General features: G+C 37.3%; 1 protein-coding gene across 2 annotated transcripts in view; it reads left to right on the forward strand.

The window, feature by feature from the left end:
* The window catches only part of RNGTT (RNA guanylyltransferase and 5'-phosphatase), a 232,855-nt gene that overhangs the window by 16,524 nt on the left and 192,952 nt on the right, over positions 1-23,379 (forward strand). For both annotated transcript variants that reach the window (XM_068984909.1, XM_068984910.1), the window contains exons 3-6: positions 373-476; positions 567-655; positions 16,812-16,887; positions 18,421-18,661. In XM_068984909.1, coding sequence (XP_068841010.1) covers positions 373-476; positions 567-655; positions 16,812-16,887; positions 18,421-18,661 — 510 coding nt within the window. The remainder of the gene's footprint in view (positions 1-372; positions 477-566; positions 656-16,811; positions 16,888-18,420; positions 18,662-23,379) is intronic.

Here is a 23,379-nt window from a genome sequence, read left to right on the forward strand (position 1 = left end):
CTATCCCTGTTCTAGCTACTTCTAATAAATCATTGGTGGAGTGACAGACGTAGAAAACTACATCAGTATTTGCTTTTCAGGTAGGTTTTTGTAATGTTGAAGTGGAGTCTGTTTTGCTTGTATTCTTTTTTTTTTTTGCTTATAGTCTTGTTTCATCATTTGTTTGGGATTAATTTATTTCATTCAGTGCCTAAGTTCTGTGTCTCAAATAAGACTTGAATAAGTGATATATTCATTGTTAATATGTTGACAGAGTGAACATAAAATCTTCTTCAGTGTAGATGAATGAACTGGCCCAGAATATTGCCATTCAGTCAACTTATTTTGGAACAGATTCAGTTACTAGGAAATCTTTCTTTCCTTTTGCCTAAGGTTAAAATGGGCTTGTTGGTAGACCTGACAAATACTTCAAGATTCTATGACAGAAATGACATAGAAAAAGAAGGAATCAAATATATAAAACTTCAGTGTAAAGGGTAAGTCATGTATTAAGAGTCTTTAATATTGAAACCTTTTGCTGAAATTTGTCATCTCTACTTAGAAACAAAATGTTTCTGTGTTACTAGACATGGCGAGTGCCCTACAACGGAGAATACTGAGACATTTATTCGTCTGTGTGAGCGGTTTAATGAAAGAAACCCACCTGAACTTATTGGTATGTTTGGCTTTACTTTAGCCACTGTTGAATATCTTATTTAGTGATTGGGTTTGTATTCTCTTTTTCCAAATGGGTTGATATGGAATTTTTTTTTTTTCTTTTTAAAGTAATTGCCAAGAAGTGTTTATTAAAGTAATAGTCTATTGAGAACTGCTATTAAAAATTAAAATGTTGTCTATTCATGATAATATTATGGTAGTGACTGGGATGTTATTTGCCTGGCAGACTTGGTGGGAAACTATAAATGAATGAATGAAGCAATGAATGGTTGTAATCCTTATAACAACTCCATGTGATATGTGGCTGTATCCCTGTTTTACAAATAGGAAAACTGAGTCTCAGAAAAAATTAAGTAGTTTTTCCTTGTTCACACGTCTAATAACTGTTTAAGCCAAGTTTGTAATGTTTCTGAACCAAGTTTCCAAATCTCTAATTATGTGTAACACTGGTTTCTAGATTGACCACATAAAAGTGAAAAAAATTTCTGTGTTATAAAATAACCAAAACAGAGCAAAATGCCATTTGACAAGTTGAGAGCAATAATTGAGGCATATATGATAAGATAAAAAATTGATATTCTTATAAAAAGATTGTATAATTCTTCAGGCCAAAGAGACATTCATCGTTAGAAAAATATGGAAAACAATGAAAATGCAATACAGATAGCCAAGAAACATGAAAAAAGTTTCATTTTCCCTTGTTTACAAGAAATACAAATTAAAATATATGTTGTTATCTTCCACAATCAAATTTGCAAAGATTTAAAAAAATCATAATGTCAAGGATTGGATAAAATGGATGTCCTGAGACATTGTTAATTAAGGTGTTAATTGATATAGCCTCTCTGGAGGGCCATTTTGGTGATTTCTAATGAGGCTTATGACCCAGATAATCACGATGATGTGATCACTCATCTAGAGCCAGACATCCTGGAATGTGAAGTCAAGTGGGCCTTAGAAAGCATCACTACAAACAAAGCTAGTGGAGATGATGGAATTCCAGTTGAGCTATTTCAAATCCTGAAAGATGATGTTGTGAAAGTGCTGTACTCAATATGCCAGCAAATTTGAAAAACTCAGCAGTGGCCACAGGACTAGAAAAGGTCAGTTTTCATTCCAATCCCAAAGAAAGGCAATGCCAAAGAATGCTCAAACTACCGCACAATTGCACTCATCTCACACACTAGTAAAGTAATGCTCAAAATTCTCCAAGCCAGGCTTCAGCAGTACGTGAACCATGAACTTCCAGATGTTCAAGCTGGTTTTAGAAAAGGCAGAGGAACCAGAGATCAAATTGCCAACATCCGTTGGATCATGGAATAAGGAAGAGAGTTTCAGAAAAATATCTATTTCTGCTTTATTGACTATGCCAAAGCCTTTGACTGTGTGGATCACAATAAACTGTGGAAAAGTCTGAAAGAGACGGGAGTACCAGACCACCTCACCTGCCTCTTGAGAAACCAGTATGCAGGTCAGGAAGCAAGAGTTAGAACTGGACATGGAACAACAGACTGGTTCCAAATAGGAAAAGGAGGCTGTATATTGTCACCCTGCTTATTTAGCTTATATACAGAGTACATCATGAGAAATACTGGGCTGGAGGAAGCACAAGCTGGAGTCAAGATTGCCGGGAGAAATATCAGTAACCTCAGATATGCAGATGACACCACCCTTAAGGCAGAAAGTGAAGAAGAACTAAAGAGCCTCTTGATGAAAGTGAAAGAGGAGAGTGAAAAAGTTGGCTTGAAGCTCAACATTCAGAAAACTAAGATCATGGCATCTGTTCCCATCACTTCATGGGACATAGATGGGCAAACAGTGGAAACAGTGTCAGACTTTATTTTTTTGGGGTCCAAAATCAATGCAGATGGTGATTGCAGCCATGAAATTAAAAGACGCTTGCTCCTTGGAAGGAAAGTTATGACCAACCTAGACAGTATATTAAAAAGCAGAGACATTACTTTGCCATCAAAGGTCCGTCTAGTCAAGGCTATGGTTTTTCTATGGATGTGAGAGTTGGACTGTGAAGAAAGCTGAGCACCGAAGAATTGATGCTTTGAAATGTGGTGTTGGAGGACTCTTGAGAATCCCTTGGACTGCAAGGAGATCCAACCAGTCCATTCTAAAGATCGGTCCTGGGTGTTCATTGGAAGAACTGATGCTAAAGCTGAAACTCCAGTACTTTGGCCACCTCATGCGAAGAGTTGACTCATTGGGAAAGACTCTGATGCTGGGAGGGATTGGGGGCAGGAGGAGAAGGGGATGACAGGGGATGAGATGGCTGGATGGCATCACCGACTCGATGGACATGAGTTTGAGTGAACTCTGGGAGATGGTGATGGACAGGGAGGCCTGGTGTGCTGCAAGTCATGGGGTCGCAGAGTCCTACCCCAGAGGACTGTAGCCTGCCAGGCTCCTTTTGTCCATGGAATTTCCCAAAGAATACTGGAGTGGGTTGCCATTTTCTTCTCCAGGGGATCTTCCTGACCCAGGGATCAAACTTGTGTCTCCTGCCTTGGCAGGCAGAGTCTTTACCACAGACCTGCCCAAGAACTACAGCTTCATAATCCCATAATCCCTGGGGGCAGTACCCCCTAATTTATCTTGATAGTGGACATTTTCAATCATACCAAAAGTAGGGAGAACAGTGAAATGACACCTTATGTATCCATCATTCAGCTTTGCTAATTATCATTTTACTGATTTTTTTCATTTTTCCTCTCCTCCTAACAAATTTTTTTGTGAGTTTTAAAGCAAACCATAGATACCATGTCATTTCACTAAAAGTGTTTCATTATGCATCTCTAACTGAGAAGAATTTTTGTTTTTTTATAACCACCATGCAGTTATACCAAACAGAATAAAGAGAAATTCCTTAATGTCATCTGATGCTTAGTCCACTTTTAGATTTCCTCAGTAATCTAAAAAATCCCCTTTTAAAGTTAGATTTTTTCAAACCAGGATCCAACGGTATCCAAATATTACATTTTGTTTTTTGTTATTCTCTCTGTTTTAAATGCTGTCAGATTGTTGGAGAAATCAGGTCTTTGTCCTATAAAATGTTCCATTATCTGGATTTACCTGAGTGCCTCCTCATGGTATTAGTTAACTTTTTCCTTTGTCCCCTGTCTGTCTTGTAAACTGGTAGTTAAAACAAGAGGCATAATTACATGTTTTAAGCAAAAATACTTCCCAGTTGGTGTCGTATGTTTCCTTTTACCCTACATCAGTTACCACGTAATGTCTGGTGGACCCACTTTTAGGGGTATAGGTGGTGGCATGTTATTTCCTCTGTTACTTTTTAATCTGTCTTTTACCTAATTTTTTTTTTAAATCTATTGATGACTGTTACCTTCTTCCGATATTTTATTAGGAGTTGCAAAACAGTGATTTTTCTGATTGGGTAATTTCTTCATGAATTAGCTGGAATTCCTTTTTAGCAAAGAACTATTCCTTCTCAACAATTTGATTATCCTGAAATGCAGTTTGTACTGAAAAGGCAAGTTAAATTTCTGATTGTTTTATTTCTCAATTTCCAGAATAATGTATTGGTATCTTAACAATATCTGGTGGTGACTGATTAATCTCATTTTTATTTTTTGGAGTATCTGTTTGAACTCATGAATTTTTGTATAGTTGATATATTTAAATCATTTATAGTCAATATTTATTCTTATGCCCAAATTGCTTTATCCTAGGCCAGTGGGAGCCTCTTCAAGTTGATTTCTGTGTCTTTTTGGTAGCACCCCATCAGTCTTTGACAGTTTTGTTGTTTTCTGGTATAACATGTTTTCCAGACATGGGGTCAGTTATTCCTTTAAGGAACCTGGTTCCTTTAAGTGGAAAGTAGTATTTAGAAATAATCTAGGTATAGAGAGCATTCCATAATTAAACACATGAACATTTCTGCAGTTAAATACATGAATATTCATTCACACTAAGTGAGAAAAACAGACTATAAATAACATCACATCAGGTCAGGTTCTGTCCCCAAATGATCTACCCCAAATCTTAATTTTTAAGAGCTTTATGAAAAATTATAATTACAAGTAAGAGATTATGTATGGAGCTATAGTGCATTTGTTTGCATGTGCTGAAAATTGAGAATAATAATTTTGTGGGCTGGAGAAATAAGTCTGTTTTTTGTTAAAAGAGAAATGACTGATTTCTTAGTAAATGGTAGACTAATAGATATGTAACTTAACTAATGCTTCTAATTATTTTAGGTGTTTCTAGTTATAAACACACAGGTCAGATTTTCGAATATATATTTTTATGAGTAGTGCATGTGAATTTTGGTAAAAAAATTTCTTTTGATAAAAATATTTTAAGATTACTTGACACGTAATAAGTTCTTAACAATTAATAATTTCCTCTTGCTATTCTTCTTCTTTTTATTTTTTATTTTTGCTCATTTAGACCAGAGGTGTCTCAGCCTAAACACTATTGACATTTTGAATAGGGTAATTCTTTATTTTGGGGGACTCTTCTGTGCACTGTAGGATGTTTAACAGCATTTCTGGCCTCTACCCATGAAGTGTTAATGCCACCCCACCAGTTGTGACAATTAAAAATGTCTCCTGGGACTTTCCTGGTGGCTTAGTGGTAAAGAATCTGTCTGGCAGTGCAGGAGACACAGATTTGATCCCTGTTCTGGAAAGATCGCACATACCACCTAAAGACTAAGCTCGTGTGCCACAACTGTTGAGCCTGTGCTCTAAAGCCAGGGAGCTGCAACTGCTGAGCCCACATGCCACAACTTCTGAAACTTGTATGCCCACGTTCCACAGCAGGAGAAGCCGCTGCCTGAGAAGCCTGAGCACTGCAGCTGGAGAGTAGCCCTTGTCACGGCTGGAGAAAAGCTGGCCTAGCAACGGAGACCCGGCACAGCCAAAACACAAGTCTCCTGGCACTGCCAGATGTCCTCTGGGGAGGGGGGTGGGTAGAGTCACCCCTAGTCGAGAATCATTTACTTAGACTCATCAGGTAACGTTTTTGATACTAAAAATAAATTTATCTGACTAATGAGATAAAAAGGAAGTTGTGTATATTGAGATCAGGCAGTATTTAGAAAGCCATGTTGCCACCAGCCCTGTATTAGTCACCTCTTCCTAATTTATACTTATAGTCATTTCAGTATGTATATTTCTATAGTTAAATATACTATATTTATGTTGAGGAAATTGTTTTCCTTTCTTGGTTTGAGATTTTAAAAGACTATCGTTTTTCCTTAATATGTAGAGTAATGTTATTTTCCTTAATGTAGAGTAATGTATTTTTTGAGATTCTGTAAATTTATTTCCTAATGTTAGCTTAGAATAGAAAATGATGACAAATTTGAATAAGAAGTGACTTGAAATAGTTAATTAAGAGCTAATCTTTGCTTATAAACTGTGCTCTGCTTGCCACTAGATGGACCCATTCTCATAATGAACTGATGAAAACTGAAAAAAAAACAAATGCTTCCCCTTCCTACCCCCTAAACATTGAAGACAAATGAGGTTAGGCTTGTAGTATACCTATTTAATGAAATTTAAAAAAAAAATCAGATACATAATCTTCCATATTTTTCTATAGAGATTTGTTTTGTTGAAGGTTTTTATGTTTCTTACTTCACGTTTTCCTTACTTTAACAATCTAATCATTTATTAATGCTTTGAAGTGTAACAATAAAGTAAAACTTTATGTACTTATTTAACAAATAATATTGAAAGAGCTCTGGTACTTAAATTGTGTATCATCACATGACTTAATCACTTGATTGCAATTATTCTTAGATATGTTATTTGTAAAAATATTTGCTCTAAAGAGATGCAAAAACAGTAGTGGTGTAGATGAGAAACATATCTAAAGTTAGAGTGTTGTTAGTCTCTAAGTCATGTCTGACTCTTCGAGACCCTGTGGACTGTAGCCTGCCAGACTCCTCGGTTGTTGGGATTTCCCAGGCAAGAATACTGGAATGAGTTGATATTTCCTTCTCCAAAAATTAGAATATTTGTTGCTTAAATTGGTCTCAAATATAAAGTAGAAAGGAAATTTACATGTTGTGTTGATACATGTTGAATAAAAAAGTGTTTACATAAACTGACATCTTTGCATAATTTTTGAGGCACCTTTTCTTACAGAGCATTGGAGATGATGAATTTATAGAGTTTCATGATTATAGCAGCTTATTTCTTTTCTTTTTTTTTTTTGATCTGCAGTATATATATATATTTTTAAAATTCTTCTTTACAATACTGTGTTGATTTTGCCGTACATCAACATGAATCCGCCACGGGTGTACACGTGTTCCCAATCCTGAATCCCCTCCCACCTCCCTCCCTATACCATCTCTCTGGGTCATCCCAGTGCACCAGCCCCAAGCATCCTGTATCCTACATTGAAGCTAGACTGGCGATTCGTTTCTTATATGATATTATACATGTTTCAATTCCATTTTCCCAAATCATCCCACCCTCTCCCTCTCCCACAGAGTCCAAAAGACTGTTCTATACATCTGTGTCTCTTTTGCTGTCTCGCATACAGGGTTATCGTTACCATCTTTCTAAATTCCATATATATGCGTTAGTATACTGTATTGGTGTTTTTCTTTCTGGCTTGCTTCACTCTGTATTATGGGTTCCAGTTTCATCCACCTCATTAGAACTGATTCAAATGTATTCTTTTTAATGGCTGAGTAATACTCCATTGTATATATGTACCACAGCTTTCTTATCCATTCATCTGCTGATGGACATGTAGGTTGCTTCCATGTCCTGGCTATTATAAACAGTGCTGCGATGAACATTGGGATACACATGTCTCTTTCAATTTTGGTTTCCTCGGTGTGTATGCCCAGCAGTGGGATTGCTGGGTCATAAGGCAGTTCTATTTGCAATTTTTTAAGGAATCTCCACACTGTTCTCCATAGTGGCTGTACTAGTTTGCATTCCCACCAACAGTGTAAGAGGGTTCCCTTTTCTCCACACCCTCTCCAGCATTTATTGTTTGTAGACTTTTGGATCGCAGCCATTCTCACTGGTGTGAAATGGTACCTCATTGTGGTTTTGATTTGCATTTCTCTGATAATGAGTGATGTTGAGCATCTTCTCATGTGTTTGTTAGCCACCTGTATGTCTTCTTTGGAGAAATGTCTATTTAGTTCTTTGGCCCATTTTTTGATTGGGTCATTTATTTTTCTGGAATTGAGTTGCAGGAGTTGCTTGTATATTTTTGAGATTAGTTGTTTGTCAGTTGCTTCATTTGCTGTTATTTTCTCCCATTCTGAAGGCTGTCTTTTCGCCTTGCTTATAGTTTCCTTTGTTGTGCAGAAGCTTTTAATTTTAATTAGATCCCATTTGTTTATTTTTGCTTTTATTTCCAATATTCTGGGAGGTGGGTCATAGAGGATCCTGCTGTGATTTATGTCAGAGAGTGTTTTGCCTGTGTTCTCCTCTAGGAGTTTTATAGTTTCTGGTCTTAACGTTTAGATCTTTAATCCATTTTAAGTTTATTTTTGTGTATGGTATTAGAAAGTGTTCTAGTTTCATTCTTTTACAAGTGGTTGACCAGTTTTCCCAGCACCACTGGTTAAAGAGATTGTCTTTAATCCATTGTATATTCTTGCCTCCTTTGTCAAAGATAAGGTATCCATAGGTGTGTGGATTTATCTCTGGGCTTTCTGTTTTGTTCCATTGATCTATATTTCTGTCTTTGTGCAAGTACCATACTGTCTTGATGACTGTGGCTTTGTAGTAGAGCCTGAAGTCAGGCAGGTTGATTCCTCCAGTTCCATTCTTCTTTCTCAAGATTGCTTTGGCTATTCGAGGTTTTTTGTATTTCCATACAAATTGTGAAATTATTTGTTCTAGCTCTGTGAAAAATACCACTGGTAGCTTGATGCTGCTGCTGCTGCTACTGCTAAGTTGCTTCAGTTGTGTCCGACTGTGCGACCCCATAGACGGCAGCCCACCAGGCTCCCCCGTCCCTGGGATTCTCCAGGCAAGAACACTGGAGTGGGCTGCCATTTCCTTCTCCAGTGCAGGAAAGTGAAAAGTGAAAGTGAAGTCACTCAATTGTGTCCGACTCTTTGCGACCCCATGGACTGCAGCCTACCAGGCTCCTCTGCCCATGGGATTTTCCAGGCAAGAGTACTGGAGTGGGTTGCCATTTGGGATTGCATTGAATCTGTAGATTGCTTTGGGCAGTATACTCATTTTCACTATATTGAGTCTTCCTATCCATGAACATGGTATATTTCTCCATCTATTAGTGTCCTCTTTGATTTCTTTCACCAGCGTTTTATAGTTTTCTATATATAGGTCTTTAATTTCTTTAGGTAGATATATTCCTAAGTATTTTATTCTTTTCATTGCAATGGTGAATGGAATTGTTCCCTTAATTTCTTTTTCTACTTTCTCATTATTAGTGTATAGGAATGCAAGGGATTTCTGTGTGTTGATTTTATATCCTGCAACTTTACTATATTCATTGATTAGCTCTAGTAGTTTTCTGGTGGAGTCTTTAGGGTTTTCTGTGTAGAGGATCATGTCATCTGCAAACAGTGAGAGTTTTACTTCTTTTCCAATCTGAATTCCTTTTATTTCTTTTTCTGCTCTGATTGCTGTAGCCAAAACTTCCAGAACTGTGTTGAATAGTAGTGGTGAGAGTGGGCACCCTTGTCTTGTTCTTGACTTTAGGGGAAATGGTTTCAGTTTTTCACCGTTGAGGATAATGTTTGCTCTGGGTTTGTCATATATACCTTTTATTATGTTGAGGTATGTTCCTTCTATTCCTGCTTTCTGGAGAGTTTTTATCATAAATGGATGTTGAATTTTGTCAAAGGCCTTCTCTGCATCTATTGAGATAATCATATGGCATTTATTTTTCAATTTGTTAATGTGGTGAATTACATTGATTGATTTGTGAATATTGAAGAATCCTTGCATCCCTGGGATAAAGCCCACTTGGTCATGGTGTATGATCTTTTTAATGTGTTGTTGGATTCTGATTGCTAGAATTTTGTTAAGGACTTTTGCATCTATGTTCATCAGTGATATTGGCCTATAATATTCTTTTTTTGTGGCATCTTTGTCAGGTTTTGGTATTAGGGTGATGGTGGCCTCATAGAATGAGTTTGGAAGTTTACCTTCCTCTGCAATTTTCTGGAAGAGTTTTGAGTAGAATAGGTGTTAGCTCTTCTTGAAATTTTTGGTAGAATTCAGCTGTGAAGCCGTCTGGACCTGGGCTTTTGTTTACTGGAAGATTTCTGATTACAGTTTCTATTTCTGTGCTTGTGATGGGTCTGTTAAGATTTTCTGTTTCTTCCTGGTTCATTTTTGGGAAGTTGTACTTTTCTAAGAATTTGTCCATTTCTTCCATGTTGTCCGTTTTATTGGCATATAATTGCTGATAGTAGTCTCTTATGATCCTTTGTATTTCTGTGTTGTCTGTTGTGATCTCTCCATTTTCATTTCTAATTTTATTGATTTGATTTTTCTCCCTTTGTATATTGATGAGTCTGGCTAATGGTTTGTCAATTTTATTTATCCTTTCAAAGAACCAGCTTTTGGCTTTGTTGATTTTTGCTATGGTCTCTTTTGTTTCTTTTGCATTTATTTCTGCCCTAATTTTTAAGATTTCTTTCCTTCTACTAACCCTGGGTTTCTCCATTACTTGCTTTTCTAGTTGCTTTAGGTGTAGAGTTAGGTTATTTATTTGACTTTTTTCTTGTTTCTTGAGGTATGCCTGTATTGCTATGAATTTTCCTCTTAGCACTGCTTTTACAGTGTCCCAGAGGTTTTGGGTTGTTGTGTTTTCATTTTCATTCGGTTCTATGCATATTTTGATTTCTTTTTTGATTTCTTCTGTGATTTGTTGGTTATTCAGAAGTGTGTTGTTCAGCCTCCATATGTTGGCATTTTTAATAGTTTTTCTCCTGTAATTGAGATCTAATCTTACTGCATTATGGTCAGAAAAGATGCTTGGAATGATTTCAGTTTTTTTGAATTTACCAAGGTTAGATTTATGGCCCAAGATGTGATCTATCCTGGAGAAGGTTCCATGAGCACTTGAGAAAAAGGTGAAATTCATTGTTTTGGGGTGAAATGTCCTATAGATATCAATTCAGTCTAACTGGTCTATTGTATCATTTAAAGTTTGTGTTTCTTTGTTAATTTTCTGTTTAGTTGATTTATCCTTGGGTGTGAGTGGGGTATTAAAGTCTCCCACTATTATTGTTTATTGTTAATTTCCCCTTTCATATTGTTAGCATTTGTCTTACATATTGCAGTGTTCCTATGTTGGGTGCATATATATTTATAATTGTTATATCTTCTTCTTGGATTGATCCTTTGATCACTATGTAGTGTCTTTCTTTGTTTCTTTTCACAGCCTTTGTTTTAAAGTCTATTTTATTGGATATGAGTATTGCTACTCCTGCTTTCTTTTGGTCTCTATTTGTGTGGAATATCTTTTTTCAGCCCTTCACTTTCAGTCTGTATGTGTCCCTTGTTTTGAGGTGGGTCTCTTGTAGGCAGCATATATAGGGGTCTTGTTTTTGTATCCATTCAGCTTTGTCTTTTGGTTGGGACATTCAGCCCATTTACGTTTAAGGTAATTATTGATAAGTATGATCCCATTGCCATTTACTTTATTGTTTTGGGTTCTGGTTTATACACCCTTTTTGTGTTTCCTGTCTAGAGAATATCCTTTAGCATTTGTTGGAGAGCTGGTTTGGTGGTGCTGAATTCTCTCAGCTTTTGTTTGTCTGTAAAGCTTTTGATTTCTCCTTCATATTTGAATGCGATCCTTGCTGGGTACAGTAATCTGGGCTGTAGGTTATTTTCTTTCATCACTTTAAGTATGTCTTGCCATTCCCTCCTGGCCTGAAGAGTTTCTATTGAAAGATCAGCTGTTATCCTTATGGGAATCCCCTTGTGTGTTATTTGTTGTTTTTCCCTTGCTGCTTTTAATATTTGTTCTTTGTGTTTGATATTTGTTAATTTGATTAATATGTGTCTTGGGGTGTTTCGCCTTGGGTTTATCCTATTTGGAACTCTGTGGGTTTCTTGGACTTGAGTGATTATTTCCTTCCCCATTTTAGGGAAGTTTTCAAGTATTATCTCAAGTATTTTCTCATGGTCTTTCTTTTTGTCTTCTTCTTCTGGGACTCCTATAATTTGAATGTTGGAGTGTTTCATATTGTCCTGGAGGTCTCTGAGATTGTCCTCATTTGTTTTAATTTGTTTTTCTTTTTTCCTCTCTGATTCATTTATTTCTACCATTCTATCTTCTAGTTCACTAATCCTATCGTCTGCCTCCAGAGTGTTTTTGATCTCATTTAATGCTTTATTCATTATACATTGATTCTTTTTTATTTCTTCTAGGTCCTTGTTAAACCTTTCTTGCATCTTCTCAATCCTTGTGTCCAGGCTATTTATCTGTGATTCCATTTTAATTTCAAGATTTTGGATCATTTTCACTATCAATATTTGGAATTCTTTATCAGGTAGATTCCCTGTCTCTTCCTCTTTTGTTTGGTTTGGTGGACATTTATCATGTTCATTTACCTGCTGGGTATTCCTCTGTTTCTTCATCTTGTTTATATTGCTGCGTTTGGGGTGGCCTTTCTGTATTTTGGCAGTTTGTGGAGTCCTCTTTATTATGGAGTTTCCTCGCTGTTGGTGGGGTTGTACCTGTGGCTTGTCATGGTTTCTTGGTTAGGGAAGCTTGTGTTGGTGTTCTGGTGGGTGGAGCTGGATTTCTTCTCTCTGGAGTGCAGTAAAGTGTCCAGTAATGAGTTGTGAGATGTCAGTGGTTTTGGAGTAAGTTTGGACAGCCTGTATGTTGAAGCTCAGGGCTGTGTTCCTGTGTTGCTGGAGAATTTGTGTGGTATGTCTTGCTCTAGAACTTGTTGGCCCTTGGGTGGTGCTTGGTTTCAGTGTAGGTGTGGAGGTGTTTGATGAGCTCCTATCGATTAATGTTCCCTGCAATCAGGAGTTCTCTGATGTTCTCAGGATTTGGACTTAAGCCTCTTGCTTCTGATTTTCAGTCTTATTTTTACAGTAGTCTTAAGACTTCTCCTTCTATACAGCACCACTGATAAAACATCTAGGTTAAAGATGAAAAGTTTCTCCACAGTGAGGGACACCCAGAGATGTTCACAGAGTTACATGGAGAAGAGAAGAGGGAGGAGGGAGTTAGAGGTGACCCGAATGAGATGAGGTGGAATCAAAAGAGGAGAGAGCAAGCTAGCCAGTAATCACTTCCTTATGTGTGCTCCACAGTCTGGACTGCTCAGAGATGTTCATGGAGTTATACAGAGAAGAGGAGAGGGAGGCAGAAGACAGAGGTGGCCAGGAGGATAAAACGGGGAAATGAAAATGAGAGAGACAGATCCAGCCAGTAATCAGTTCCCTAAGTGTTCTCCACCATCTGAAACACATAGAGATTCACAGAGTTGGGTAGAGAAGAGAAGGGGGAGGGAGGAGGCAGAGGCGACCTGATGGAGAAAAAGGAGAGGCCAAAGGAGGAGAGAGCAGTCAAGGCAGTAATCTCGCTCTCAAGTAAAAATGGGTACTGAAGATTGGGTTTTTGAAGGTACAAAATTGATAACAAATACCAAAAAGCAAAGATTAAAAATCTAGAGTAGAGGTTGGATTTTCAAAAATACAATATTAAAGAAAAGAAGAAGAAGAAAAAAACAAAGTCACAAGAATTATTAAAAAATATATATATGAAGTTTGCTTTAAAATAGGGTCTTTTTTAAAAAAAGTAATAGGTTATAAAAATGAAAATTAAAGGAGTAATAGAGGACTTAAAAATTAAAAAAAGTTAAAAAAAAAGAAAAGAAAAAAAAGAGTGATCATAAAAGTAGTAAAGATATATCTAGGACTTTCTCTGGTGTTGTTGTGGGCAGTGTGGGGTCAGTTCATTTTCGGGTAGTTCCTTGGTCCGGCTTGTATTTTTTAAGAGCTATAGGCCCCCTCCTATGTAGTCGGTACTAACAACAGGGTTTTAATCTATTGCACCTGTCACTTCCAAGGCGGTTCCCTCTGTTTTAGCTTCTTCTGTTTGCTGGTCTCTTCAGTGTCTGATTTCCACCCTGACACAAGGGAGGCAGTGGTGGACACTTTTTTTAGGCTCACTTGTTCAGTCGCACTGTGGGGAGGGAGGGATGCTGCAAACAAATAACACTGGCGTGTGCTAACAGTGTCTCAGCCACACTGGGCCTGCCCCCGCTCACAGTGCACACAGCTCAGGCTCTAGGTTGCTCTGCTGGGAACCGTCTGAGGCTGGCCCTGGGCTGCACGCACCTCTCAGGTCTAAGCTGCTCAGGTTCAGGCACTCAGGTAGTTCTCAGAGGCGCAGACTCAGTTGGGCCTGTGTTTTGTGCCCTTCCCAGGTCCGAGTAGCTCAGGTGTTTGGTGAGCGCAGTCACTGCAACTTATCGCCTCTTCCTTCCCTGCTGCTCAGTTTTCTGGGTGTACAACTGGCGCACCTTCTCAGGCGGATGATGACCGTCCAGAACCCCAAGAAGTCTTAGTTAGCAAAGAAGTCTGCTTGCAGTTTGGTAGATAATGTTTCTCTAGGGCTGTGATCGACCCCTTCCAGCCCTTCGGGCTCTGGTTGCCTATCACGGGAAGGGGATGGTCTGCAGCTGGCTAATTCTGTTCCATCCTTTGTTCTGTGCGCGGTCCTGGTGGTGTCTTATGTTAGAGCTTCTCGTGTGGTAGCTATCCCACAGTATGGTTTGCTAGCCCAAGTTAGTTCGCTCTGGTTACCCTCGAGGCATTCGGGCCTGATCCTTAAAAAGCAGTGCAGCCAGCCCCTCCCTGCCCAGCCCCCACTTGCTAGTGGCGGATGCAGGCATCTGCGCTGCTTCTCCAATACCGTTAGGCTCGTAATCTGTGGGTTTTAATTATTTATTTATTTTTCCTCCCTGTTAATGTTGCCCTCTGTGCTTCCAAGGCTCGCCATAGACTCGGCATTGAGAGTGTTTCCTGGTGTTTGGAAACTTCTCTCTTTTTAAGACTCCCTTCCCGGGACGGAGCTCCCTCCCTACTTTTGTCTCTTTTTTTGTCTTTTATATTTTTTCCTACCTCTTTTCGAAGACAATGAGCTGCTTTTCTGGGTGCCTGATGTCCTCTGCCGGCATTCAGAAGTTGTTTTGTGGAGTTTACTCAGTGTTTAAATGTTCTTTTGATGAATTTGTGGGGGAGAAAGTGGTCTCCCAGTCCTGTTCCTCCGCCATCTTAGGACCACCTCTATAGCAGCTTATTTCTAAGGAGTGTCTTTTTTTTGTTCAAGGCTGATCTCTTTATTATTATTATTTTTAAATCTCTTAGGAAACTTCATTTCATTTATATCATTGTTCTCTATTACTTTCAACCTCTGTGAATTATTAACCAGATCTTTCTCAGCCTGTAAACATATTTAAACCTCTTATATTAAAATATTACCCTGCCCCCAAAAAACCTTTTCTTGCTGTTTTATATGTCCTCTTCCCCTTCCCAGCACACTTTCCAAAAGATTGACGCTCAAATCCGTTCATTCCTATTCACCTCATTGCAATGTGGAGTCCTCCCTCTAAACAAATAGTGACTTTCAGTTCTAATCTTCATGTGACATTTAAACAGTTCTTGGGACTTCCTGTTTCCCTGGTAAACATGACCCTATGTTCATGTTCTCTTTATTTTCTTGAGCCCATGAAAGTTCATTTTTAGTCTTTTTTTAATGCCTTCCCACCCCCTCAACTTATTCTTGAAAGGTTAGTTTTCCTCACATTCCATCTTTATTTATGTTCTCTTGTTCTACCCATTTTTAGTGATTTTATCCACATCACAGACACCTTCTGTAGTTGACTATATGCTGATCATTCTGGAATCCACAACTCCAGCTACACCTCTCTGTGAAGCTCTTTACCCTATTTCCAAATATTTTCGAATCTCATAAGAAAACACTCCCCTCCCCTCTTTTTTTTTGTATTTTGGCCACACCACCAGGCATAGGGATGGTTCCATGATCAGAAATTGAACCCACGCCTCTGCAGTGAAAGCGCCGCATGCTACCCACTGGGTCACCAGGGGACTTCCTATTAAAAACCTTAAACTCTGCATGTCCAAGTGTGCTCACTGTGTTGACTCTGCACGTACAGCTATACTCATTGTGTTGCCCAGTAGACTGATATAAACTCCTGTATTTTGTAACTTGGTGGGTGGTGCCGCTGCCTGATTAGTCATCCAAGTCAGAACCGAAGACTCCTTCTACATCTTTTCTATCAGTGTTGACAGTAATTGATCCCTCAGATTGCAGATTCTACCTTAAATGTTTCTTCCATCTGCCTCTCCGTGTTATTCCCATCACCAGGACCCTTGTCAGTCAAACCCTAATCTCACATAGAGATTAGTGGGATGATTTCCTTGGTAGTTTTCTTGCTTCATTGATGCTTCTTCTCTATTTTGTGTTGAACTGCCAATGAAGTGGATTTTATAAAATGTGATAATTTAGTAATGTACACCAAGTAGTTTTTATTACATTTTCAAAGTAGTTAAAATGATTTGAGAATGCAATCATTTTTGGAAGTTATGAAGCTCATTTGTAGCTTTGCGTATTATAAAGATAGGACCATACTTACCTGGAATATGTTCTGAAAAAAAGCTTAACAAAAATAAATTTCTTTTTCTCAGCAGTTTTTCCTTTTAAAAGTCTATTTTGAAAGATTGTAGGCTAATGTAAAGATACAGTCAGTTGGCTTCTAGAGAGCTTTAAAGTAATTTTATTTTTATTGTGTTGTATGTTCATCAGTTTCTGTATCCAGTCAAGTGTCCTGTGTGGGTGTGTATGTGTGTCTTTTAGAGTTGTGTGTTTGATGAAATATCTCCTTATTTAAAATGCTTGGATCTTTTAGTTTTGAAATAAAACTTTAGACCTTAGAAACAGTTGTAATTAATAAATCAATATGTTATATTTAAACTGTTACTAGTGCTGTAAGTTATATTCCAAGCAATTTAAGCTGACAGGTTTAATAGTTATAAGAGAGGGCTAAGTTTTAAAAATGTGGTTATTTTATAAAATGATTGAAATGTTTTGTTTGCAGGTTGGAATTTTAAAGTGAAATGTGGCCTCTGAAGTGATTTGTAATTTTAAATCAAAACTGCTTTATTTTCTAGGTGTTCATTGTACCCATGGTTTCAATCGCACTGGTTTCCTCATATGTGCCTTCTTGGTGGAGAAAATGGATTGGAGGTATTTGTTTCTTGTTGTAGTGAAAGAAGATATATTTAGTAATTGATAAAAAATTTTGTCGATTTTTTTTTTCAGTTTTAGCATTTTATATTTCCAGGTTTTTTGGTGAAGTCATGATTAACAAATAGATTACTTTGGCTCAGACTGTAAAGTGTCTGCCTACAGTGCGGGAGACCTGGGTTTAATCTCTGGGTCAGGAAGATCCTCTGGAGAAGGAAATGGCAACCCACTCCAGTATGCTTGCCTGGAAAATCCCATGGACAGAGGAGCATAGTAGGCTACAGTCCATGAGGTCACAAAGAGTTGGACATGACCGAGTGACTTCCCTTCACTTCACTTCATGATTAACATGATTTCAGTGGTTTTTATTTTAGATTTGGTTTATCTTTAGAATACCATTCATTACTGATGTTTTCTGCCAAGTAGCATGTTGAGTGCTTATGGATCCCAAATACTACACATTTTCTTTCCCAGATTATTTTTTTCACATCTTACAGAATTATTGGAGACAAGTTCTCCCAATATTTTGTGTATGTTTTCACCTTGGAGGTTACTACTGTTGTTTTTAATTTCATTTTTAAGTACCTTTTAAAAAAATAGCTGCTGAGTATTAGAAAAAGCTTAAATACTATAAATACCACATACCTTATGTTAAAACTGTTTCAGAATGGTTTGTCTCTTAGTAGATTGAATGCCTTGAGAGTAGAGACTGTGGTCTGTCCATTTTATAAAACTTCTGTTATGCTTTGTATAATAGTCTTAAATATAAAGGTATTTTTGGGGACTGAGTTACTCTGTTTAAGCCAATCAACAGGTCTTTATGAGCACCTGTTAACTTGTAAAGTGTCTTTTTAGATTCTGAGAGATTAGAGAATGAGATATTACTGAATTTCCTCACTTTGAAGTTCTTTTGTTTACAAAGCCTTTCATGCAGTAAATCCTTCTCTGAATATAATCACCTGAAGTAGACATGTGATTATATGTTTCCCTGTTCACTCATCCTCTGTGGTTCTCTACTGCATACATTCTGCCTCTGCCTTTCTGCCCTTTCAGATGCCCTAAAAGGTAACTCTACACTATGTCGACTGCTATGTCAGACTCAGTCTATGCTTAGCCTCGCTCTGATGACCTCTGCTCTTAACGCTTGGGTCTGTTGAAAGTTGCTGAAAAACCAGCATGCTTTTACTTTATCTTCATGTTGCTTTTCCTTGACTGGTGTTTTCTGTTATAATCAGACCTCAACCTTTAAGGGTTTACTTAAATTCTTTACAGACTCCACCCAGGTCTCCTCATTACACTCATTGTAGTTTACCTTTAGAGTTTAGGAAATACCATGTACCTTGTGTTAAAACTGTTTCAGAATGATTTGTCTTAGTAGATTGAATGCCTTGAGAGTAGGGATTGTGATGTACCCATTTTATGAAACCTCTATTATACTTTGCTATAATAGCCTTAAATATAAATAAGAGAATTTTGATAAATCTGCATAAATGGAGAGTAGTGAGGAAATTGCATGGTGTTTATTTTCCATAGTATTGAAGCAGCAGTTGCTACTTTTGCTCAAGCCAGACCACCAGGAATTTATAAGGGTGATTACTTGAAAGAACTTTTTCGTCGCTATGGTGATATAGAGGAAGCACCACCCCCACCTCTATTGCCAGATTGGTGTTTTGAGGATGATGAAGATGAAGATGAGGACGAGGATGGAAAAAAGGAATCAGAACCTGGGTCAAGCGCCTCCTTTGGTAAAAGGAGAAAAGAACGTTTAAAATTGGTAATGTTTAAAGCTATTATTATAGTCTACCTTTTTCCTCTACAGGCTTATTGAGATTTATGCAAATAGAATGTTGACTATGTTTGTTTTGCTGGATTTGTAAGGTTTCTCTATACCTGTTATTTCCAAAGACTCTTTTTTTTGACTGCACCATGTGGCTTGTGGGGTCTTAGTTCCCCAATTGAGGATTGAACCTAGACCCTTGGCAGTGAGAGTGTGGAATCTTAACTCCTGGACCACCAGGAAAGTCCCCCAAAGACTTTTTTGTTAAATTAATTTTTATTGGAGTATAGTTGCTTTATAATGTTGTATTTGTTTCCTCTGTACAGCAAAGTGAATCAGTTATACATACACAGTTATCCCCTCTTTAGATTCCTTTCCCTTTTAGGTCACCACAAAGCATTGAGGAGAGTTTTCTATCCTCCCAAAGATTCTTGATAGCCATGGATCGTGGACTTTTCTACAAAAACTTTTCAGTTATATGAATTTTTCCTGTTTTTGTTTCTTAGGTAAACCAAAGAACTGTTAGATGTTAGATTGAGAATTTATTGTTTCTTTGCAAAAGATATGAGATTCCAACTAAATATAAAGTGAATATTTTTCCTATTGCTTTACAAACTTGTCCCATATTTAAAATAACTTTATACATAAATTCTCCTTTCCATGGGTGGCACTTTCATATTTTTCTGTAAAGTTGAATTCAGAAAACTCTTATTTCTTCAATAAGCAATTCCTATTAATCTTCTAGAAATACAAGGCCTAACAAAAAACATTAGGTGTAACCTTCTTTTCTTGGTGGGATAGTGGATATATTGGGAAGAAAAATGCTGGCTGTGACTATACATACAGAAGTATATGTTGTAGGCCAAAGGGGAAAGTTAGGAAAAGTGTGGTGGTAATTAATTGTTAATAAAGTTAATCATTCAGGTATGTGGGATACCATGGTTGAGTAGTAAGCAGTAAACCTCACAACTCATTTCTTAGTAGGTATTGATTTACAGGCAGGGAAGAAAATGCCTGAAATGTACTCATAAAATATAATTATTTGGGACTTAAAGTTTCTTATTTGGAAAACGTTTTGTTAATATGTATACATTTCAATCTTCAATATTCTACCACCACTAACAAGTGTATAAATTGCTTTGAAACATGAAACTAATTTCAAAAATAACATTTTTTTTTAGTCTTACTTATTTTCTGGATTTATATCTGAAATTACTGAATCACATACCTGGAAAAATAAGTATCATATTCTAAAGAAAGTCTACTAGCATAACTCATAGATGATTACCCTCTCATATCATTTTTATGAGGGAATTCAACTGAATTTTTAAAGAGTAACATTAATTAGCATATGCGTAATGTATTCTTGAATTATGATCTAGTATTTAAAAGTGTAAAAGTTTAAACAGCTTACTGGAAAAGGTCAGTTTTCATTCCAATCCCAAAGAAAGGCAATGCCAAAGAATGCTCAAACTACCACACAATTGCACTCATCTCACACGCTAGTAAAGTAATGCTTAAAATTCTCCAAGCCAGGCTTCAGCAATACATGAACCGTGAACTTCCAGATGTTCAAGCTGGTTTTAGAAAAAGCAGAGGAACCAGAGATCAAATTGCCAACATCGTGGATCATCGAAAAAGCAAGAGCATTCCAAAAGGACATCTATTTCTGCTTTATTGACTATGCCAAAGCTTTTGACTGTGTGGATCACAATAAACTGGACAATTCTGAAAGAGATGGGAATACCAGACAACCTGACCTGCCTCTTGAGATACCTGTATGCAGGTCAGGAAGCAAGAGTTAGAACTGGACATGGAGCAACAGACTGGTTTCAAATAGGAAAAGAAGTACGTCAAGGCTGTATATTGTCACCCTGCTTATTTAACTTATATGCAGAGTACATCATGAGAAATGCTAGGCTGGATGAAGCACAAGCTGGAATCAAGATTGCTGGGAGAAATATCAGTAACCTCAGATATGCAGATGACGCCACCCTTATGGCAGAAAGTGAAAAGAGCCTCTTGATGAAAGTGAAAGAGGAGAGTGAAAAAGCTGGCTTAAAGCTCAACATTCAGAAAATGAAGATCATGGCATCCAATTCCATCACTTCATGGGACATAGATGGGGAAACAGTGGAAACAGTGTCAGACTTTATTTTTGGGGGCTCCAAAATCACTGCAGATGGTGATTGCAGCCATGAAATTAAAAGACGCTTACTCCTTGGAAGGAAGGTTACAACCAACCGAGACAGCATATTCAAAAGCAGAGACATTACTTTGTCAACAAAGGTCTGTCTAGACAAGGCTATGGTTTTTCCAGTGGTCATGTATGGATGGGAGAGTTGGACTATAAAGAAAGCTGAGCACCAAAAAATTGATGCTTTTGAACTGTGGTGTTGCAGAAGACTCTTGAGAGTTCTTTGGATTGCAGGGAGATCCAACCAGTCCATCCTAAAGGAGATCGGTCCTGGGTGTTCATTGGAGGGACTGATGTTGAAACTGAAACTCCAATACTTTGGCCACCTGATGTGAAGAGCTGACTCATTTGAAAAGTCCCTGATGCTGGGAAAGATTGTTGGCAGGAGAAGGGGATGACAGAGGATGAGATGATTGGATGGCATCACTGACTTGAGGACATGAATTTGAGTAAGCTCTGGGAGTTGGTGATGGACAGGGAGGCCTGGTGTGCTGCAGTATGGGGTCGCAAAGAGTTAGACACGACTAAGTGACTGGACTGAACTGAACTGAACGGAACTGATTTTACAGAATGAGTTAAGTTTGCAGCAATTATTTTTCTTTGCCAGCAGAAATGCTTTAAAAATTATATTCATTTAAAAGTATTCAGTTAAGTACCATTAAATCCTTATTTTTACAAAAGAGCTCCAGTGGCATAAGAAGTGCATGAGAAGTGCATGTTTTTTTAGGGGAAAAAAAATGACGTAAAATAAAAGCAAACCCAAACCTGGTTTCTCCTGTTTTGTTTTGTCAGTTACTAAGAGGAGTATTTAAAAATTCCTCACTATGATTATGGATTTACCTACTTCTCCTTATAGTTCTCTTAGATTTTGCTTTATATGTTTTGAGGTGACACATTTCACATTCGTGTGAGAATGCCTTTATTTTCCCCATCTTTTTGAAGAACAGTTGTTCTTCGAAACCCAGGTTCTTGACTTCTGTGTTGGCACGTTGAACATATTATTCTGTAATTCATTTCTTTTGAGAAGTTGCTTCTTTAAAGGTAATTTCTTTTTGGTTTTGATTTCAGCAGTTTTACTGTGATGTTTCTGCCTGTGGTTTTCTTGCATTTTTCTAGCTTCCTACTTGCAGTGACTCTTGAATCTATGGTTGGATTTTTCTTTTATCAATTTTAGATGTTCTTGGCTATTATCTCTTCAAATATTAATTTATATCAATTTTTTCACCTCTTTCCTCCTACCCAATAGACCTTTTATATTTTATTATTTCTTAAAATGTTGTCTATGTTCTTTTCAATATTTTCTATACTTTTGTTTCATTTTTTTCAGTCTGGATATTTTTTTCTGACCAAGTGTTTTAATTCTCTATTTTAAGTTTGTGCTGCTGTTAAATTTATCCATTGAGTTCTTAATTTTAGTTACTTTACTTTCACTTCTGGAATTTCAGCTTGAGTATTAAAATAACTTTCAGTTCTCTACTGGGATTCTGCATCTTGTCATTTAAGTTTTTGAATTTATTAAGCCTATTTGAAAGCCCATGTGAGGTAACTGATGTACAGCTATCCTCTGGGTCTTTTTTTTTTTTGTTTTTCTTCTTGTGTCCTTTGATTTCTAGTCAGTTGTAGTTTTTTTTTTTTTTTTTTCTTCCTACCTGGGTATTTCTGCTAGCTAGATATTATGTATGAAAAATTACGGAAACGGTTTGCGGCTCTATACCCTGTTATCTTCCTTCAGAGAAGATTTACTTTTGCTCCTACACAAGATAGGAGTAGAGAATCTTAACTCAGTTCGGAATTGAACTGTTAAAAGCTGGGCTTTAGTTTGAGAGCTGGTCTGATTTTGGTTCACCCCAATTCCCAGAGTGTGGTCCTCTGGGAATTCTAACTGAAAGCCTGGAAAATTAAGCAGGACCTCTCCTCCTTGATGGCCTGGTACTCTAGTTTTTGTCTTCCTATTCTTGTGATAAATGCTGAAAGTTCTGTTCAGTTTCTTACCCTCTCAGCTACTATTTTTGAAACAGTGCCTATAGATGAAAATCCTAGAGGAGAAAAATTATGCCAGCTGTCTAGCACATCTCTCTGGAATTCCATTCTTTCTAAGTTCTTGGCTTCAGGTCCTTAACACCTTTATAATTCTCTGATGTCTTAAAACAGGTACTTTTAATTTGTTTTGTAATGTTTTCTCATGGCTGCACCATTGATCTAAATAAGCTAGTCTGCCATTGCCAAAAGCAGCAAGCTTCCCTTCTCTGTTTTTGGAAGAAGCAATTAGGTTTGATCTCTGACTGACATTGAGGACATGGTGGATTTCAAGAATATTTGTATTTATACTTCTAAAGGTAGAGTCATGAAAAAAGAAAACTCTAAAGCCTTATGTACTTTAGTAGGTTTTTCTTCTTTTCAGATCATAATTAGTAAATATTAAAATTGTTAAATATTTTTTATTTATAAAATAATATCTTACATTAAAGAAAGTTTGGAAACAAATAATCTTTCAGTTTTCACCCTACCACTAGCATTT

The sequence above is a fragment of the Capricornis sumatraensis genome, chromosome 13 (genome assembly GCF_032405125.1).
Source record: "Capricornis sumatraensis isolate serow.1 chromosome 13, serow.2, whole genome shotgun sequence".
Taxonomy (NCBI): domain Eukaryota; kingdom Metazoa; phylum Chordata; class Mammalia; order Artiodactyla; family Bovidae; genus Capricornis; species Capricornis sumatraensis.